The sequence below is a fragment of the Notamacropus eugenii genome, chromosome X (genome assembly GCF_028372415.1).
Source record: "Notamacropus eugenii isolate mMacEug1 chromosome X, mMacEug1.pri_v2, whole genome shotgun sequence".
Taxonomy (NCBI): domain Eukaryota; kingdom Metazoa; phylum Chordata; class Mammalia; order Diprotodontia; family Macropodidae; genus Notamacropus; species Notamacropus eugenii.
In genome coordinates this window covers 51,460,060-51,473,766 of record NC_092879.1, presented here as the reverse complement: position 1 = coordinate 51,473,766, position 13,707 = coordinate 51,460,060, and the positions used below count along the sequence as shown (strand labels likewise).

Genomic DNA, 13,707 nt, shown 5'->3' with positions numbered 1-13,707 from the left:
CCTCCCCAGCCCTGGGCACTTTAGAATGAATACTTGTTCAATTGAACTAAACTGGGCTGTTTGGACCAACTGAACTTGGCCCCCAAATCCACCCCACTGGATGTCCTCCCAGGGGAGAGAGGAACAGATTTTTTTACTAAGACACTTAAAGTTTAGAAGAAAGCCACCCCTACCCATTTAGGACCAAATAGGTCATAGGCTCCTAGATCTAGGGCTGGAAGAGACCTCAGAGGTCCTCAGGTCTAACTTCCCCATTTTATAGATGAGGAAATCAAGGCCCAGAGAGGAAAGAGGACTAGCTCAACGTCACACAAGTGACAAGTGGCAAAACTGGGATTCAGTCTCAGGTTGTCTGACTCCAAATTTCTCACTCTTTTCAAATCAATCACAGAATCTTTAGAGCTCTGGTTCTACCTCTTTCATTTTACAGAAGGGGAAACGGAGACCTAGAGAGGAGAAGGGGTCCATCCAAGTTCTTAAGGTAGGTATTAACCAAGCTAGGGCTCAGATCCCAGTCCCTTGGTTCCGAATCCAGGGCTCTTCTCTTTCCTCCTTGCCATCCTTCCCCCACCTCTTGTGTATCTCCACTACAGGGGGTCTAGCTCTACTGTGTCCCAAGATGGGGGGTGGGAGTGGTGCTAAACCAGGCCAGGTGATCCAGAGGTACTCTGGCCTGAGTCCTAATGCCCACTTCACCCCTATTCTCGAAGCAGCCACCAGGTGTCACTGTGGCACTGGGAACCCTGGGGACCCCAAAGGGGCCAGAGATGGGGCCAGGAGTGGGGTCAGGGCCTGACCAGACGGGGTCAAGTGTAAGGAGGTGGGGAATGAGAGTGGGGCGGGAAGAAGAGCCACACAATTACCCCCGGAACTTGTTCACTTGTTGTGCCCCGGAGAATTCATCCACGGTGCCTAGGGGCACATTCCTCTCCAACCACACCAGGTACCTGATCACAGCCACAGCATCCCGCACCTGGAGGGGAAAGAGGCTAACCAGCTTTCAGACTGGGACCCAGGGTGGGGCAAACAATGTGGGCCCAACCCTGGGCCCCCTGAGGGAGGAAGGGCCTGGGAAACACAGCTTCAACGGACAGGAGCCAATGGGGAAAGCCAGAGAGGCTGTCCAGTTCAGGTTCTGACTGGGGGTCAGGGGCATGAGACTGGGAGATTTTATGTTTCTTTTCTTTTCAAAAACCAAATTCCTATCGAGCTTTTGTTTGTTACATCACCTGAGTTTCTTCCTGTATCCCTCTCACTCCCCAGAGAGACATCCCTTATTGTTAACAGACTTTTCCTTTGCGGCTATTCCTGTAGATTTCTCTGAGGTGTCAGACCAGGGCCTCCCTTCAGAGAAGACCACACACCCCACCCCCTTGGTGCTAATGACTTACATGTGCAGCTCTGAGCAGTCCCTGCTCCTTTTTGTTCTTTACTGATTTGGCCACCATCACTGGAGAATAGGAGTCCTCTACAAGTTTCTCCTGTCCAGGGAACAGGGAACAGTAAAGAAAGGAAGCCATGGTCCTGGATGGCGTCTCCAGGCCAGTGACAACTTGCCCAGCCAAAGGCAGGTAGGAAGTGCCCCAACATGGTGGAGGAGAGAGCCACCTAGGTACTCCCCTCACCCTCCCCTTAGCTCAATGCCTACCCAGGAACCCCTCCTCCCAAAACCAGATCAAAAAACATCAGCTCTAAGAAACATTCCCTGATTGACCCCACAAACTGGGCTCACTTCTTTCCTCCAAGCTTTGGTACCCATTCACCTCTGTACATATTCTCAAACCTTTTCATATATGTGTGGGTTTTCTCTCTAGCTCTGTGAACTCCCCAATGGTAAGGATTTTATCTTCCCCTTTCTTCCCCCACCCTTCACTGGACATTAATAGAATCAAGGTAACTAGGTGGCATAGTGGGTAGAGCACTGGGCCTAGAATCAGGAAGACCTGAGTTTGAATCCTGTCTCAGATACTTCCCAGCTGCGTGACCCTGAGCAAGTCACTTAACCTCTGCCTCAATTCTTCATCTGTAAAATAAGATCAGTAGAGTGATTTTATGGAGGGACTTTATCCAATGTTACACAGCTAAAAAGGGTCAAAGATTGGAGCTAAAGCTAACTCTCTCTGATTCCAAGCCCAATGATTTTGCAGTAACTTTCCCAATCAGGGGACCTGGTCAAGGTGTGATGGCTTCAGCACTGGGGACAGAGCAAGATGAGTTAGAGAACTGGAACCCTGGGATTTGTCATGGAATGAAAGCATTTGGAAGCCCTTTGGCATCCTCACCTGGGGTATGACCCCATAGAGCCCATAGGTGGTATATTCAGTTCCAAGCCAGACTCGTACATCTCCTGTGGCATACTCCTGGACGCTTTCTCGGATTTGGCCATAGTCTTCAATTTGCACACACATCAGGCCTGTGCAGTCTGAGTTCAGGTACTGTAGGACCTTATTGCTCAGCCGGCTTGCATTCACAAATAACCTGCCCAGGATGGAGAAAAGATCAGGAAGGCCTCAGTTGGGGTGCTGAGGACCAGGATGTAAAGAGTTGCTTTCCCTGAGCTGAGCCTAGAAAAAATTCCCTGTGGGGTTGGGCCAAGTGGCAGCTTCTGGCCAAGGGAGGCCTAACCCTGCCTGTCTAACCAGTAGCATCTGAGCCTCAGCCAGATTCTCACCCCTTGAGAATGGAATGCTCTTGTGGATGGCACTGTTTCCAAGATAGGCTTCCTGAGGAGGTAGAGGCAGGAAGAAAAGTCTGGTGACTGGGTCTTTGATTCTCTCAGAAATCCACCAGAATCTCAGAGTTAAAAGGGACACAAGAGGACATTTAGTCCAACCTGTACCTGAATGGGAATTCCCACAATGCACTTGTCAAGGAAAAGGGCAACCAATGCTTCCAAATTGTTAGGAAAGCTTTCCTGACATCAAACCTAAATCCTCACCATCACTACCATCAACCCCCCACTATCAGGTGTGGAATGGGGCCAGGTAATGGCAAACAGGAGGTCACAGGGAAAAGAGAGCAAGGACTCAGGATCATTGACCTAGAGCCAATTGGGACTTCAGAGGTGATCTGGTTCAATCCCCTCATTTTGTAGAAGAGGAAACTGAGGCCCAGGGAGGGCCCAAGATCATATATGGAGTAGATTATGGAGCCAAGACTCTGATCTTTGACTCTAGAACTCTTTTCTGCCATATCAGAGTGGGGGTACGGTACAAGGGAATGCCCCCTGACTCTGGAGTCAGGGAACTTGTTTTAAATCCTGCTTCCGATGCTTAAATGCATGATCTTGGGCAGGTCATTTAACTTTCCTGAGTCTCAGTTTGCTTTTCTGCACAATGATGAGGTTGGGCCTGAGATCCTAGTCCTTCTGTCTCTAGATCTGTGAGCCTATCGTCTTATGGTTCTATTGATTAGAGGCAGCAAGTACAGTACAAAGAGCATTGACTCTGGAATCCAGCCCGAAGACCTGAGTTTGAATGCTGTCTCAGACACTTAATATCCGTGTGACCTTTGGCGAGTCGTTTCCCTTCTTTAGGCTTCAGTTTTCTTACCTATAAATAAGGGCATTGGACCAGAAGGCCTCTAAGGACTCTTCTAGTTCTACACTGGAGGAATTGCCTGGGGAGACTGAAGGAGCTCTTGTGAGCATGGCCTTGGGTGAATGAGAAAAACAGATGGTAGTCATAAGTTATGGAGAAACATGGAGGTAAGGTGGGCCAGTGAGATAGCACAGTTCAGGGTTCAACAAAGAGGCATCTAGTCCCACAGCACACCAACACTAAAGGTCAAAGCAAGTACAGAGTCAATAACCTTAATTTAGACAGGCACGTTCTGGGTAGACCCTGACAAGGAGCAGGAGGAAAATGGTACCTGATAGAGGAGTTGGTCAGTAGGGTGTAGGAGTAGAAGAAGGGGTTGTAAGGAATATCATCACTTCGAAGATTGAAAAGCCCTGAGGGAAGAATTAAGAGTGGCCTTGTTACAAGGTCAAGGCCCTAGCAATGGTCATTCCTCAACCCCACTGGTGGCTTTGCTCCCTAAAGATTTCTCTCTAATTCCTCCATCCCCCCTTACCTAAATGCCTGGATTATTTCTCTTTATCAATAAGAGAAAGTAGCATTATTATTATTGGATAGCTAGGTGGTGCAGCAGATAGAGCACAGGGCCTGGAGTCAGGAAAACTCATCTTTGTGAGTTCAAATCTGGCCTCAGACATCTACTAGCTGTGTGACCCTGGGCACTGTGGGCCTCAGTTTCATCTTCTGTAAAATGAGAGGGCTGGACTCAGCATCCTAAAAGTTCTCTTCCATCTCAAAATCTATGATCCTTTGACTCAACTGTGCTAAGGGCCAGGATTGGGTGACTGGGTGGTCATGGTGGTGGGAGAGGGGTTGACTTGGTGTTAGAGAGTGGGGTTCAACTGTGTGTTAGTGTAGGTTCCCTAGCTGGGGAGTCAGAGAAGGGACTAGACTGTTAGAGAGTGATAGAGGGATGCCGGAGATGGAGGTGGCCAAGGTGCTTTAAAGGAAGCTAGCTAGTTTTATAGGCAAGATCTTAATTTTACAAACTGCCAGGGTCTGATCCTCATAGCCAGTGGAGAGACTTTTGTCTCCAATCATCCTGTGACTAACACAGGAAAGGTGTTCAGCTACAGATTTGGGGGGGTGGGGTGGTCATAGCCACGACCTAGGAATTCCTCCTGGTTTCCTTCCTTTTGGGCTTTTTCAGCTCCTCTGTGCTGGGGAACTTCCTGAGAGAACAGCTTCACGGTGCCATAGTCCTCTTCCCCTTCCTATTCATTCCATCCATGATGACATAGCTAGAAGCCTTTGGCATTTGGAGAGAAGCTGTAGGTTTGTATGAGTGGAAGGGAAGGATATTTTAGGGAGAAGTCTGAGTGGCCTAAGCGTCAAATGGATTTTGGAGAGGGGAATGGGGCAGAGTTATAACTAGGGTAGGGCAATGGGCCTTTGCCCCAGTGCATGAGATTTAGAGGGCACTGACCTCACTTGTAGACTTTTGGTGTACTGGGGGTGAGTTTCTCCCTTCCTGGAACTTTCCTCTTCACCCCCACCCCCTACCCACCACCCTAAAAGCAGTTGCTCCAATAGTAACCTCTTGACTGTGTCTTTGTCTCTGCCTGCTACAATATGGTGTCCCTTTGCCCCTTCCTCAACTAAGGGTGCTTTTCAAACCATTTGCCCTGAGTTTGATGCCTCTTCCCCCCTTCCCCACCCCTGCCAAGTGTTAGCAACTATGCTTACAAGCTGTTTCATCCAGCGCAGACAGAAGGACAGCTGTGGGGGCTTTGGCGTGCTTTTGCATCTGGTTTCGGATATCTGTGACTTTATCCTGCCATGTGCTCCCTGGAATCAGAGCAGACCAGAGAATGTATAAGGTCCCACTGACCTGCACCCAGCTCACCTGATCAGGCGTCCAGTGTATTAGGTAGATTCTCTATGGAAGATTCATGGACAAGAATCACATAGGATGAAGAGGCATGGATGAGTGGTGATCTGTATCATTGGAGGAAGTACCCCCATTGATGAGATCACTGATCCAATGAAATGTTGAAGTATAAGTACAGAACTGGTAAAGTCACTCCTCTACTCAATAATCTTAATGACTCACTGTTGTCTTCTGAGCAAAGTTCAAATTCCTTTGCCCAGCCTCCAAGATCTTCCCAAATCTGGCAGCAGCCTACCTTTCCAGATTTTAGTTCCTTCTATGCGATCTACATACCAATCAAACTGGACTATTCTCTGCCCTCAAAATATGTCCTGTGATTTCCTGACTTTAATTCCTACCCATCTGTTAAAGCCCAACCCCAAAGCCATCTTCTCTTTGAAGCCTTCCTGCCTTCTCCTCATCCCCTCTACATCCCCTGGTCCATCTTTTAGAGAAACTTGGTATCTCCCCAAGCACCGAGTACATGACTTAAAAAAAAAACCCCAAATTTAATGTTTGTTGAATGAATGAATGGTCCAATAAGAGCCTATATTCATCAGGTCGCCTGTGGCAATTTTATGCTGTCAACACTTTGGAGGCCAAATTTTCCCTTTAGTAACTGTTCCTGCTATACATGCATGCTGTCACTAGGTGGTAGTGGAGAGTTGCAGTCGCACAGTCTCAAGTGTAAAAGTTCCCAACCTCTGGGAGCTAGAGATGAACAGGGATTTCTGTACGCATGTATAAACACACAAATATCCAATATAATTTGTAATTTTGGTCTGGACTTGTGATTTTAAACAGTGTGGGGATCTCCTGGTATGGAAACTCCCTCCACTGATGCAAATCAGAGTTTCCCGAGGCCCTAAGAGGTTAAGGGACTTACCCAGGGTCACATAGCCAGGATAGGTCAGAGACAGGACTCAAATGCACATCTCCTGACTCTACCTTCTCTGGTGCTGCGGTCTATTTATTTAGACACATATACTTGTGGTTTGCGCTGGTGGAAGGAATTCTCCACACTGCTGAAATAAATCACGGTCCTCTTCACGTATTCCTGTGTGAGTCTATATTTGGTCTGCACCTGTGAGTTTAGCATGCAGGGAGCTCCCTTGGGAGACAGCTCTCTACCAAGGCAGGTGAACACCTTGTAAGGGGACAGAGAGCTGGCCTGGAGGAAGGAGAACCCGGATTCAAATCCTGCCTCTGACCCTTCCAGGCTATATGAGCTGGGGCAAGTCAGACACCCTCTATGTCCTAGATCATTCTCTAAGAGGTATACGTCTATGTGATACGGATTCTACATTAAAATTACTCAAAAGATACCTATTCAGTGAGACCCAAACTTAAAGGGAAAACAGAGAAACATTTAGAGAAAATGAATTTAACAAAATGGCTTGGTATAGTGCCTGGAACATTGCAAGATTTTCATAAATACTCCCTTTACCTGTCTTTCTGTCTATATATGTATTCTATTTTATCTGTCTATATCTATCTATCTATCTATCTATCTATCTATCTATCTATCTATCTATCTATCTAGCTAGCTAGCTAGCTAGCTTTCTCTTCTATCTAGCTATATATCTAGCTAGCTGTCTCAAGTAGTCACTTTCCCTACCCATAACTTCCCTTTCTTTTACCCCTGAAAATGATTTCCCTGCCCCTGACTTTAGCTCATCTGCTAGTTAGCTCCATCACAAACCCCAAAGCTGGCCTCTCTACCCTGGACTTCCTTCTCCCTAGAGCTCTTCTTCCCAGCCGGGCCCAAAGGCACCCCTGCTTTGTATCCTCCTTTTCTTTGCAGTGGGCATGCAAGCCCCACTGCCATTTGGCACTGGTTCCCTTCTAGGAGAGAGATGAAGGAAGCCTCTGCCCTGCGAGCTTCAGATTCCACAGAGATTGGGGTTATCTTCCACTTTATCACCTCCTGCCTGGCAGGTTTTCTGTAGAAAACTATTTTAAGATACAGAAAGAAGAATTTTTCAAGTTGCAGAATCCAGTTTATAACAGATCAAAAGCTGGAAGGTGTGAACTTGTTACATCACACCTGGTATTTTGAAATCTGTCCCCCACCCCCTTCTTTGACTCTCACCCACTCAGGAGACTTGTGATATTCCTCACATCCAAGCAGGCCCAGGATTAGCCAAGGAGCCTGCTGGGATGGCATTCCCTTTGTGAGTCAGTTAGAGCCCCAGTGCAGGCTGGGACACAGTCATTTATAACTGGGAGCCTGGCCTTCTTCCTGCTTAGTGTCATCACTCAGGGGAGTTAAAGGGCACGACATGTTAAAATTACTCCCTTGGGGCTATTTCCCAGCCACAGGCTGGGCCCTACATGGAGCCCCCACCTTGGTTGCTCTAAGCCCAGGCCGAGACTCTTATCTCCACCAGTCACCCAGGAAAAGTGGGGGGATTTGGATGATTCAGTGCAAACCTGTCTCTGTGGCTAGGAAAATAACTCAGAATAAGTGCTCATGGTGGGCAAACAGCAGTATGATGTGAGACAACTATGCCACAGGTGTTCTCTCTTAACAAGGATGACTTTGGGAGCAGGGTTGCCCTCACTGCAATGGGCACATTCCCTCCAGGGGCAACACAGGTTGAGAGGAACTTGCTTTGTCCCTTCTCATCTCCCCACAGGGGCTCCTGGGTTCAAATGGCCTTTTCTGTTTTGGTCTATGCTGCATGAGGCCAAGGAGGTTAGAGAGGTAGAGAAGAGATACCAGGAGAGGACAACTGGCCACAGAGAAATGGAGCACTAATGGGAGAGAGGCTGACATAGCCAGGCTTAGAGCAGTGAAGCCAAACTGAGGGAGATAGACAGAAAGACAGATAATGAGCTTGAGCCACATGGACCTAGGACTGGAGGAAGTCATAATAGGTCATAATAGGGGATGCTGGAACTGGCATAGAAGGCAGCCTCAACTTGCCCCTACACTGGTGCCCTGTTCAGGGAAGTTCTATGAGTCATAGGGACTGTGTAGACTCTTTCCCTGAAAAGAGAAGAACCACTAGAAACTGAGAAATGACACTCTTGACTCTCTCTGGACTCAGGTATTAGTCAATTCTATGTTATTTATTATATAACTAAAAAGTTTTGTTTGGTGTCTTGTTAGCCTGAGTTCTTGTAAGGGAACTGGTGACCACCCTTTGAGGTAAATGCCACCTCACTCAACTGTAGGGTGCCACCAAGTAAGGGTAAAATGAGTCAGATAATATCACTCCCTGGGTTCACTTGGGTAGGATCAGATAAGCCAGAGAGAAATGAGAGATCTTCAAGATGACACATGCCCTTTGTGGTTGAGAGAAGGGAGCCTATGACACAAAGATTAACCTTCAATTCAATAAGTATTTAAGTGCTTACTTTGTGTGAGCTTCCACTCTCTCTGTGATATTTTCTCCCCTATTCTCACCATGATTTAATACCTTTTATAAGAAAACTCCTAGCTAAAGGATCAAGCAAATATACTCTACATTATACTAGGGACTAAGCTACCTGTGAAATCCTCCTGAAGATAGTAAATTGGCTGACTGGGAAGGGAAGGCCTCTCTGTTCCCCAAACCTGGTCCACGAGGTTGTCTGTGATGGCCACCAGGCTTCTGTTGGAACCTTGAAGGTGAAGATCGAGACTCTTCCATGTATCTGAGGAGAGAGAGGAAGAAGGTATGTCCTGCCTGGTGTCCTTCCTTCTACTCCTTTCCCCACCCAGGCTCCCTTATGCCTAGCACTGGTTACAGGGAAAAGGATGAAGCCAGTGAAGAATAATGGAATGGTACCTTTCATATTTTAGCTTTATAGGTTAGAAAACATTGACAACCCATTATCCAATGGGATCCTCTAATAACACCAAGAATCAGACTATTGGGCATTGTTATAGTATACCTACTTTACAGATGAGGAAACTGAGGCTTATAGAGGGAATGGGACTGATCCAACGTGAAAGGTCAAAGACAGCACCAGGACTCAGACCCAAGGGTTCTCAGAGGAATGACATTTGACCTCCCCCCTTCACTTCCAAGGGGCTAATGGCAGAAACAAAGACTATCCATGGTGGATGGCAGAAGAAGGACCAGGAGATGAGCTTAATAGAAAGAATGATAGATTTGGAGTCAGGACCAGGATACTAATTCCATCTTTTATTTATTCCTTTTTGTGACCTTGGACAAGTCTCTCTGGATCTCCGTTTTCTCCTTTGTTAAAACTGAGGAGAATGAACTAGCTGACTTCTAAGGTTCTCTTTCAGCTCTAAACCTATGATCCCATGATCTGCTGATTTCCTGCCTAGGTGATACAGGGGAAAGTCATGTGTATGGAGGGGAAGAAACAGGAGCCAATAGGCAAAGAATAAGGTACAGTGGAAAGAATATTGCATTTGAAGTCAAAGGATCTAAGTTCAAATCTCAGCTCTGCTACTTATGAGCTCCATGATTTTGGGCAAGCCCATTAACCTCTCTGGGCCTCAAGTGCCTCTTGGTTAAAGTGTTCTATATATTTCTAATATATATATATATATTTCTAATATATATAAATAATAATATATATTATTTCTAATAATATATTTCAAATCCCACGAACCTAATGCTGAAAACCATTCCCAAGCCCTTATCAAGTCTGGGTCATTCTTAAGCAAGATAGATGCTGGGGTCTATGAACTTTAAGAAAAACAAAATATTCATTGTAACTGTATTTTATCACAGTTGATAAACTTTGTAATCCTATGTATTCCATGTGCTTAAAAACCCCTACTGAGAAGGGGTATAGGGTTCCCCAGATTGCCAAAGGGGTCTAGGAGAGGATTCTGGGAAGATGACATTTAGGCAAAAAATTACCAGGTCTCCCAAATTCCCCCACAAACAATTAAAAGTACTTTAAAGTGAATTTAGTGCAGCAGAAATAATTAAATTTGGAGGTGAAGCAGTCACCTACAAATTGGGAGGACATTAGGAAAGAGATAACTCCCATTTGGTTTGACTGAAGTGCAGCTACCTCAGGACAGATATGGAATCAACAAATAATGAGCCCTGGGAGCAGCTGTGTGAGTGTCCTACGAAAGTGTGGGGGTTGGGCAACTGATTAAGGGGAGATTGTGAGGGTGCTCCACTGGCAGGGAACAAGGGCAGCTGACCAGAAGTGGTCCTAGGATGTGGCTGGGGCCAGGAGAAGCGAGCATGCACAGCGAGTGTGGTTATTGAAGGCAGAGCCTTGCCAGCTGTGGTCATTCCAAGGAGAGAAGAGCCCCTGGTTTCAATGCCAAGTTAGAGAGAAGGAAGGAAGAGCCTTTGTCATGGCAGCAATCCTGGGGGTCCTGGTCATGGCTCAAAGGCAGAGAGGAGTGTCTAAGGTCAGTCCAAAGGATTGAACTCAGAAAATAACAGTGTGAAAAACCTGAAGCCTGAGGCATTATCTCCCACACCCCTAAAGCAGAGCTGGACTCTAACATAAAGTTAACATCTAATAAATAAGCTACTAAAAAAGTTGGTAAGTAAAACAGGAAGAACCCAACCACACATGGCTACTATGAGGATAGAGAAGATCTGGGTTCAAATTCTGGAGAAGACAGTAAAGTCAAAACAGCCTCTTCTACTTCAAAGAAAAAGGTAAAATAGTCACAAACCCAAAAAGAGTTCTTAGAAGAGTTTTAAAAAAGACTTCAAAAATCAGATAAGAGAGGTTGAGGAAAAATTCGGGAAAAATAAGATTAATACAAGAAAATTATGAAAAGAAAGTCAACCAATTGGAAAAAGATCCAAAAATTTATGGACAAAAATAATTCCTTAAAAATTAGGATTGAGTAATGGGAAGCTAATGACTTCAAAAGACACCAAAAATAAGTAAACAAAATCAAAAGAATGAAAAAATAGAAACGGATGTGAAACATCTCATTAGAAAAACAACTGACCTAGAAAACAGATTGAGGAGAAACAATATAAGAATTGTTGGACTACCTGAAAGTTATGATCAAAAAAAGAGTCCAGATACTATACTTCAAGAAATTATTAGGGAAAATTGCCCTGAAGTTTTAGAACTAGAGAGTAAAATAGATATTAAAAAATCCACCAATCACTACCTGAAAGAGATCCCAAGATGAAAATGCACAGGAACATTATAGCTAAGTTTCAAAGCTCCTAGGTAAAGGAGAAAATACTACAAGCAACTAGTAAGAGACAATTTAAATATTGTGGAGCTACAGCCAGGATAACATAAGATTTAGCAGCTTCTACATCAAAAGACTGTGGGGCATGCAATATGATATTCCAAAGAGCAAAGGAGCTGGGTTTGTGACCAAGAATAACTTGCCCAGCAAAGCTTAGTGTAATCCTGCATGGAAAAAAGTTGTATTTAATGAATTAAAAGACTTTCAGATATTTAAGGAAAAGACTGAACTGAATGTGATCTACAAGAACCAGGAGAAACATAAGAAGGTAAATATGAAACATCAATTACAAGGTACTTACTAAGGTCAAACTGTTTATTTCTTATATGGGAAAGCATTATTCTTAGCAAAAATCTTATGATTATGTCAATGGGTGCAGAAAAACCTTTGACAAAAAACAACACTCGTTTTTATTAAAAATACTTGAAAGCATAGGTATAAATGGATTTTTCCTTAAAATGATAAGAAGCATCTACTTAAAACTATCAGCAAGTATGATTTGTAATGGGCATAAGCTTGAAGCCTTTCCAATCAGGTCAGGAGTGAAACAAGATGCCCATTATCACCAATATTATTCAGTACTGAATGCTGACAATGGCGATAAGAGAAGAAAAAGAAATTGAGGGAATCAGAATGGGCAATGAGGCAAAAAAATACTTTTTCTTTTTGAAGACAGTATGATGATATACTTGGAAAATCCTAGAGATTCAACTAAAAAACTAGTTGAAACAATAATTTTATCAAAGTATCAGAATATAAAATAAACCCATGTAAATCATCAGCATTTCTATATATCACCAATATTGCCCTCAAAAAGAGATAATAAGAGATACCCCATTTCAACAACCACAGACAGAATAAAATACTTGGGAGTATACCTGCCAAGACAACCCGGTAACTACATGAGCATAATTATAAAATGCTTTTTATACCAATCAAGTCAGATTTAAATAATTGTAGAAGCATTAATTGCTTACGAGTGGGCAGAGCCAATATAATAGAAAAGACAATTCTACATGAGCTAATCTACTTATTCTCTGCCATCCCAATTACAAAAAGTATTTTATTGAGCTATAAAAAAATAACAACAAAATTCATCTGGAAGAACAAAAGTTCTAGAATATCAAGGGAATTAATAAAACAATGTAAAGGAAGGAGGCTTAGCAGCACCAGATCTTAAATTCCATTATAATGCAGCAATTATCAAAATTATCTGGTACTGCCTAAGAAATAGAACAGAATAGACATACAATATATACTATTAAATTATTATAGTAACCTTGTATTTGACAAATGTAAAGCTTTGGGGATAAGAATTCACTATTTGGTGAAAATTATTGGGAAAACTGGAAAGCAATCTGGCAGAAATTTGGTATAGACTAGTATCTTACACTGTTTACCAAGATAAGGTCAAAATGGATATATGACCCAAATATAAAGGGAGATATCATAAGTAATAGAAGAATATGGAACATATCAGACTTATGGGTAGGAAAAGAATTTATGAATAAATGAGATAGAGAGAATTATGAGATATAAAATAGATAATTTTGATTACGTTAAATTAAAAAGGGTTTGTACAAATAAAATCAGTATAGCTAAGATTAGAAGGAAAGCAGAAAACTTGGGGGGTGTTATATATATAGTTTCTCAGATAAAGGTCTCATATCTCAAAGATATAGAGAACTTTTTTCAAATTAATAAGAATATGAGTCATTCCTCAATTGATAAGTGGTCAAAGGATATAAACAAGCAGTTTTTGGAAAAAGAAATCAAAGTTATATATAGTCATATGAAAAAATTCTCTAAATCATTTTTAATTAGAGAAATGCAAATTAAAACAATTTTGAGGTATCTCACACTTATCAGATTGGCTAAAATGATAGAAGGGGAAAATGACAGATGCTAGAGGGGCTGTGGAAAAATTGGGACACTAATACAACAGTTGGTGAAACTGTGAACTGATCCAATCATTTTGAAGAGCAAACTGGAATTATGCCCAAAGAGTTATAGAACTGCGTATACCCTTTGACCCAGCAATAGCACTATTAGGTCTGTTTTCCAAGGTGATCAGGGAAAAGCATCTATATGTTCTACAATATTTA

At 43.5% G+C, this 13,707-nt stretch overlaps 1 protein-coding gene across 1 annotated transcript in view; it reads right to left on the bottom strand.

The window, feature by feature from the left end:
• Positions 1-13,707, bottom strand: part of XPNPEP2 (X-prolyl aminopeptidase 2) — a 44,282-nt gene that overhangs the window by 19,349 nt on the left and 11,226 nt on the right. The window contains exons 7-12 of the mRNA XM_072626905.1: positions 8,944-9,090; positions 5,265-5,366; positions 3,871-3,952; positions 2,283-2,478; positions 1,392-1,481; positions 864-973 (exon numbers count right to left, since the gene is read on the bottom strand). Of these exons, the coding sequence (XP_072483006.1) occupies positions 864-973; positions 1,392-1,481; positions 2,283-2,478; positions 3,871-3,952; positions 5,265-5,366; positions 8,944-9,090 (727 nt within the window). The remainder of the gene's footprint in view (positions 1-863; positions 974-1,391; positions 1,482-2,282; positions 2,479-3,870; positions 3,953-5,264; positions 5,367-8,943; positions 9,091-13,707) is intronic.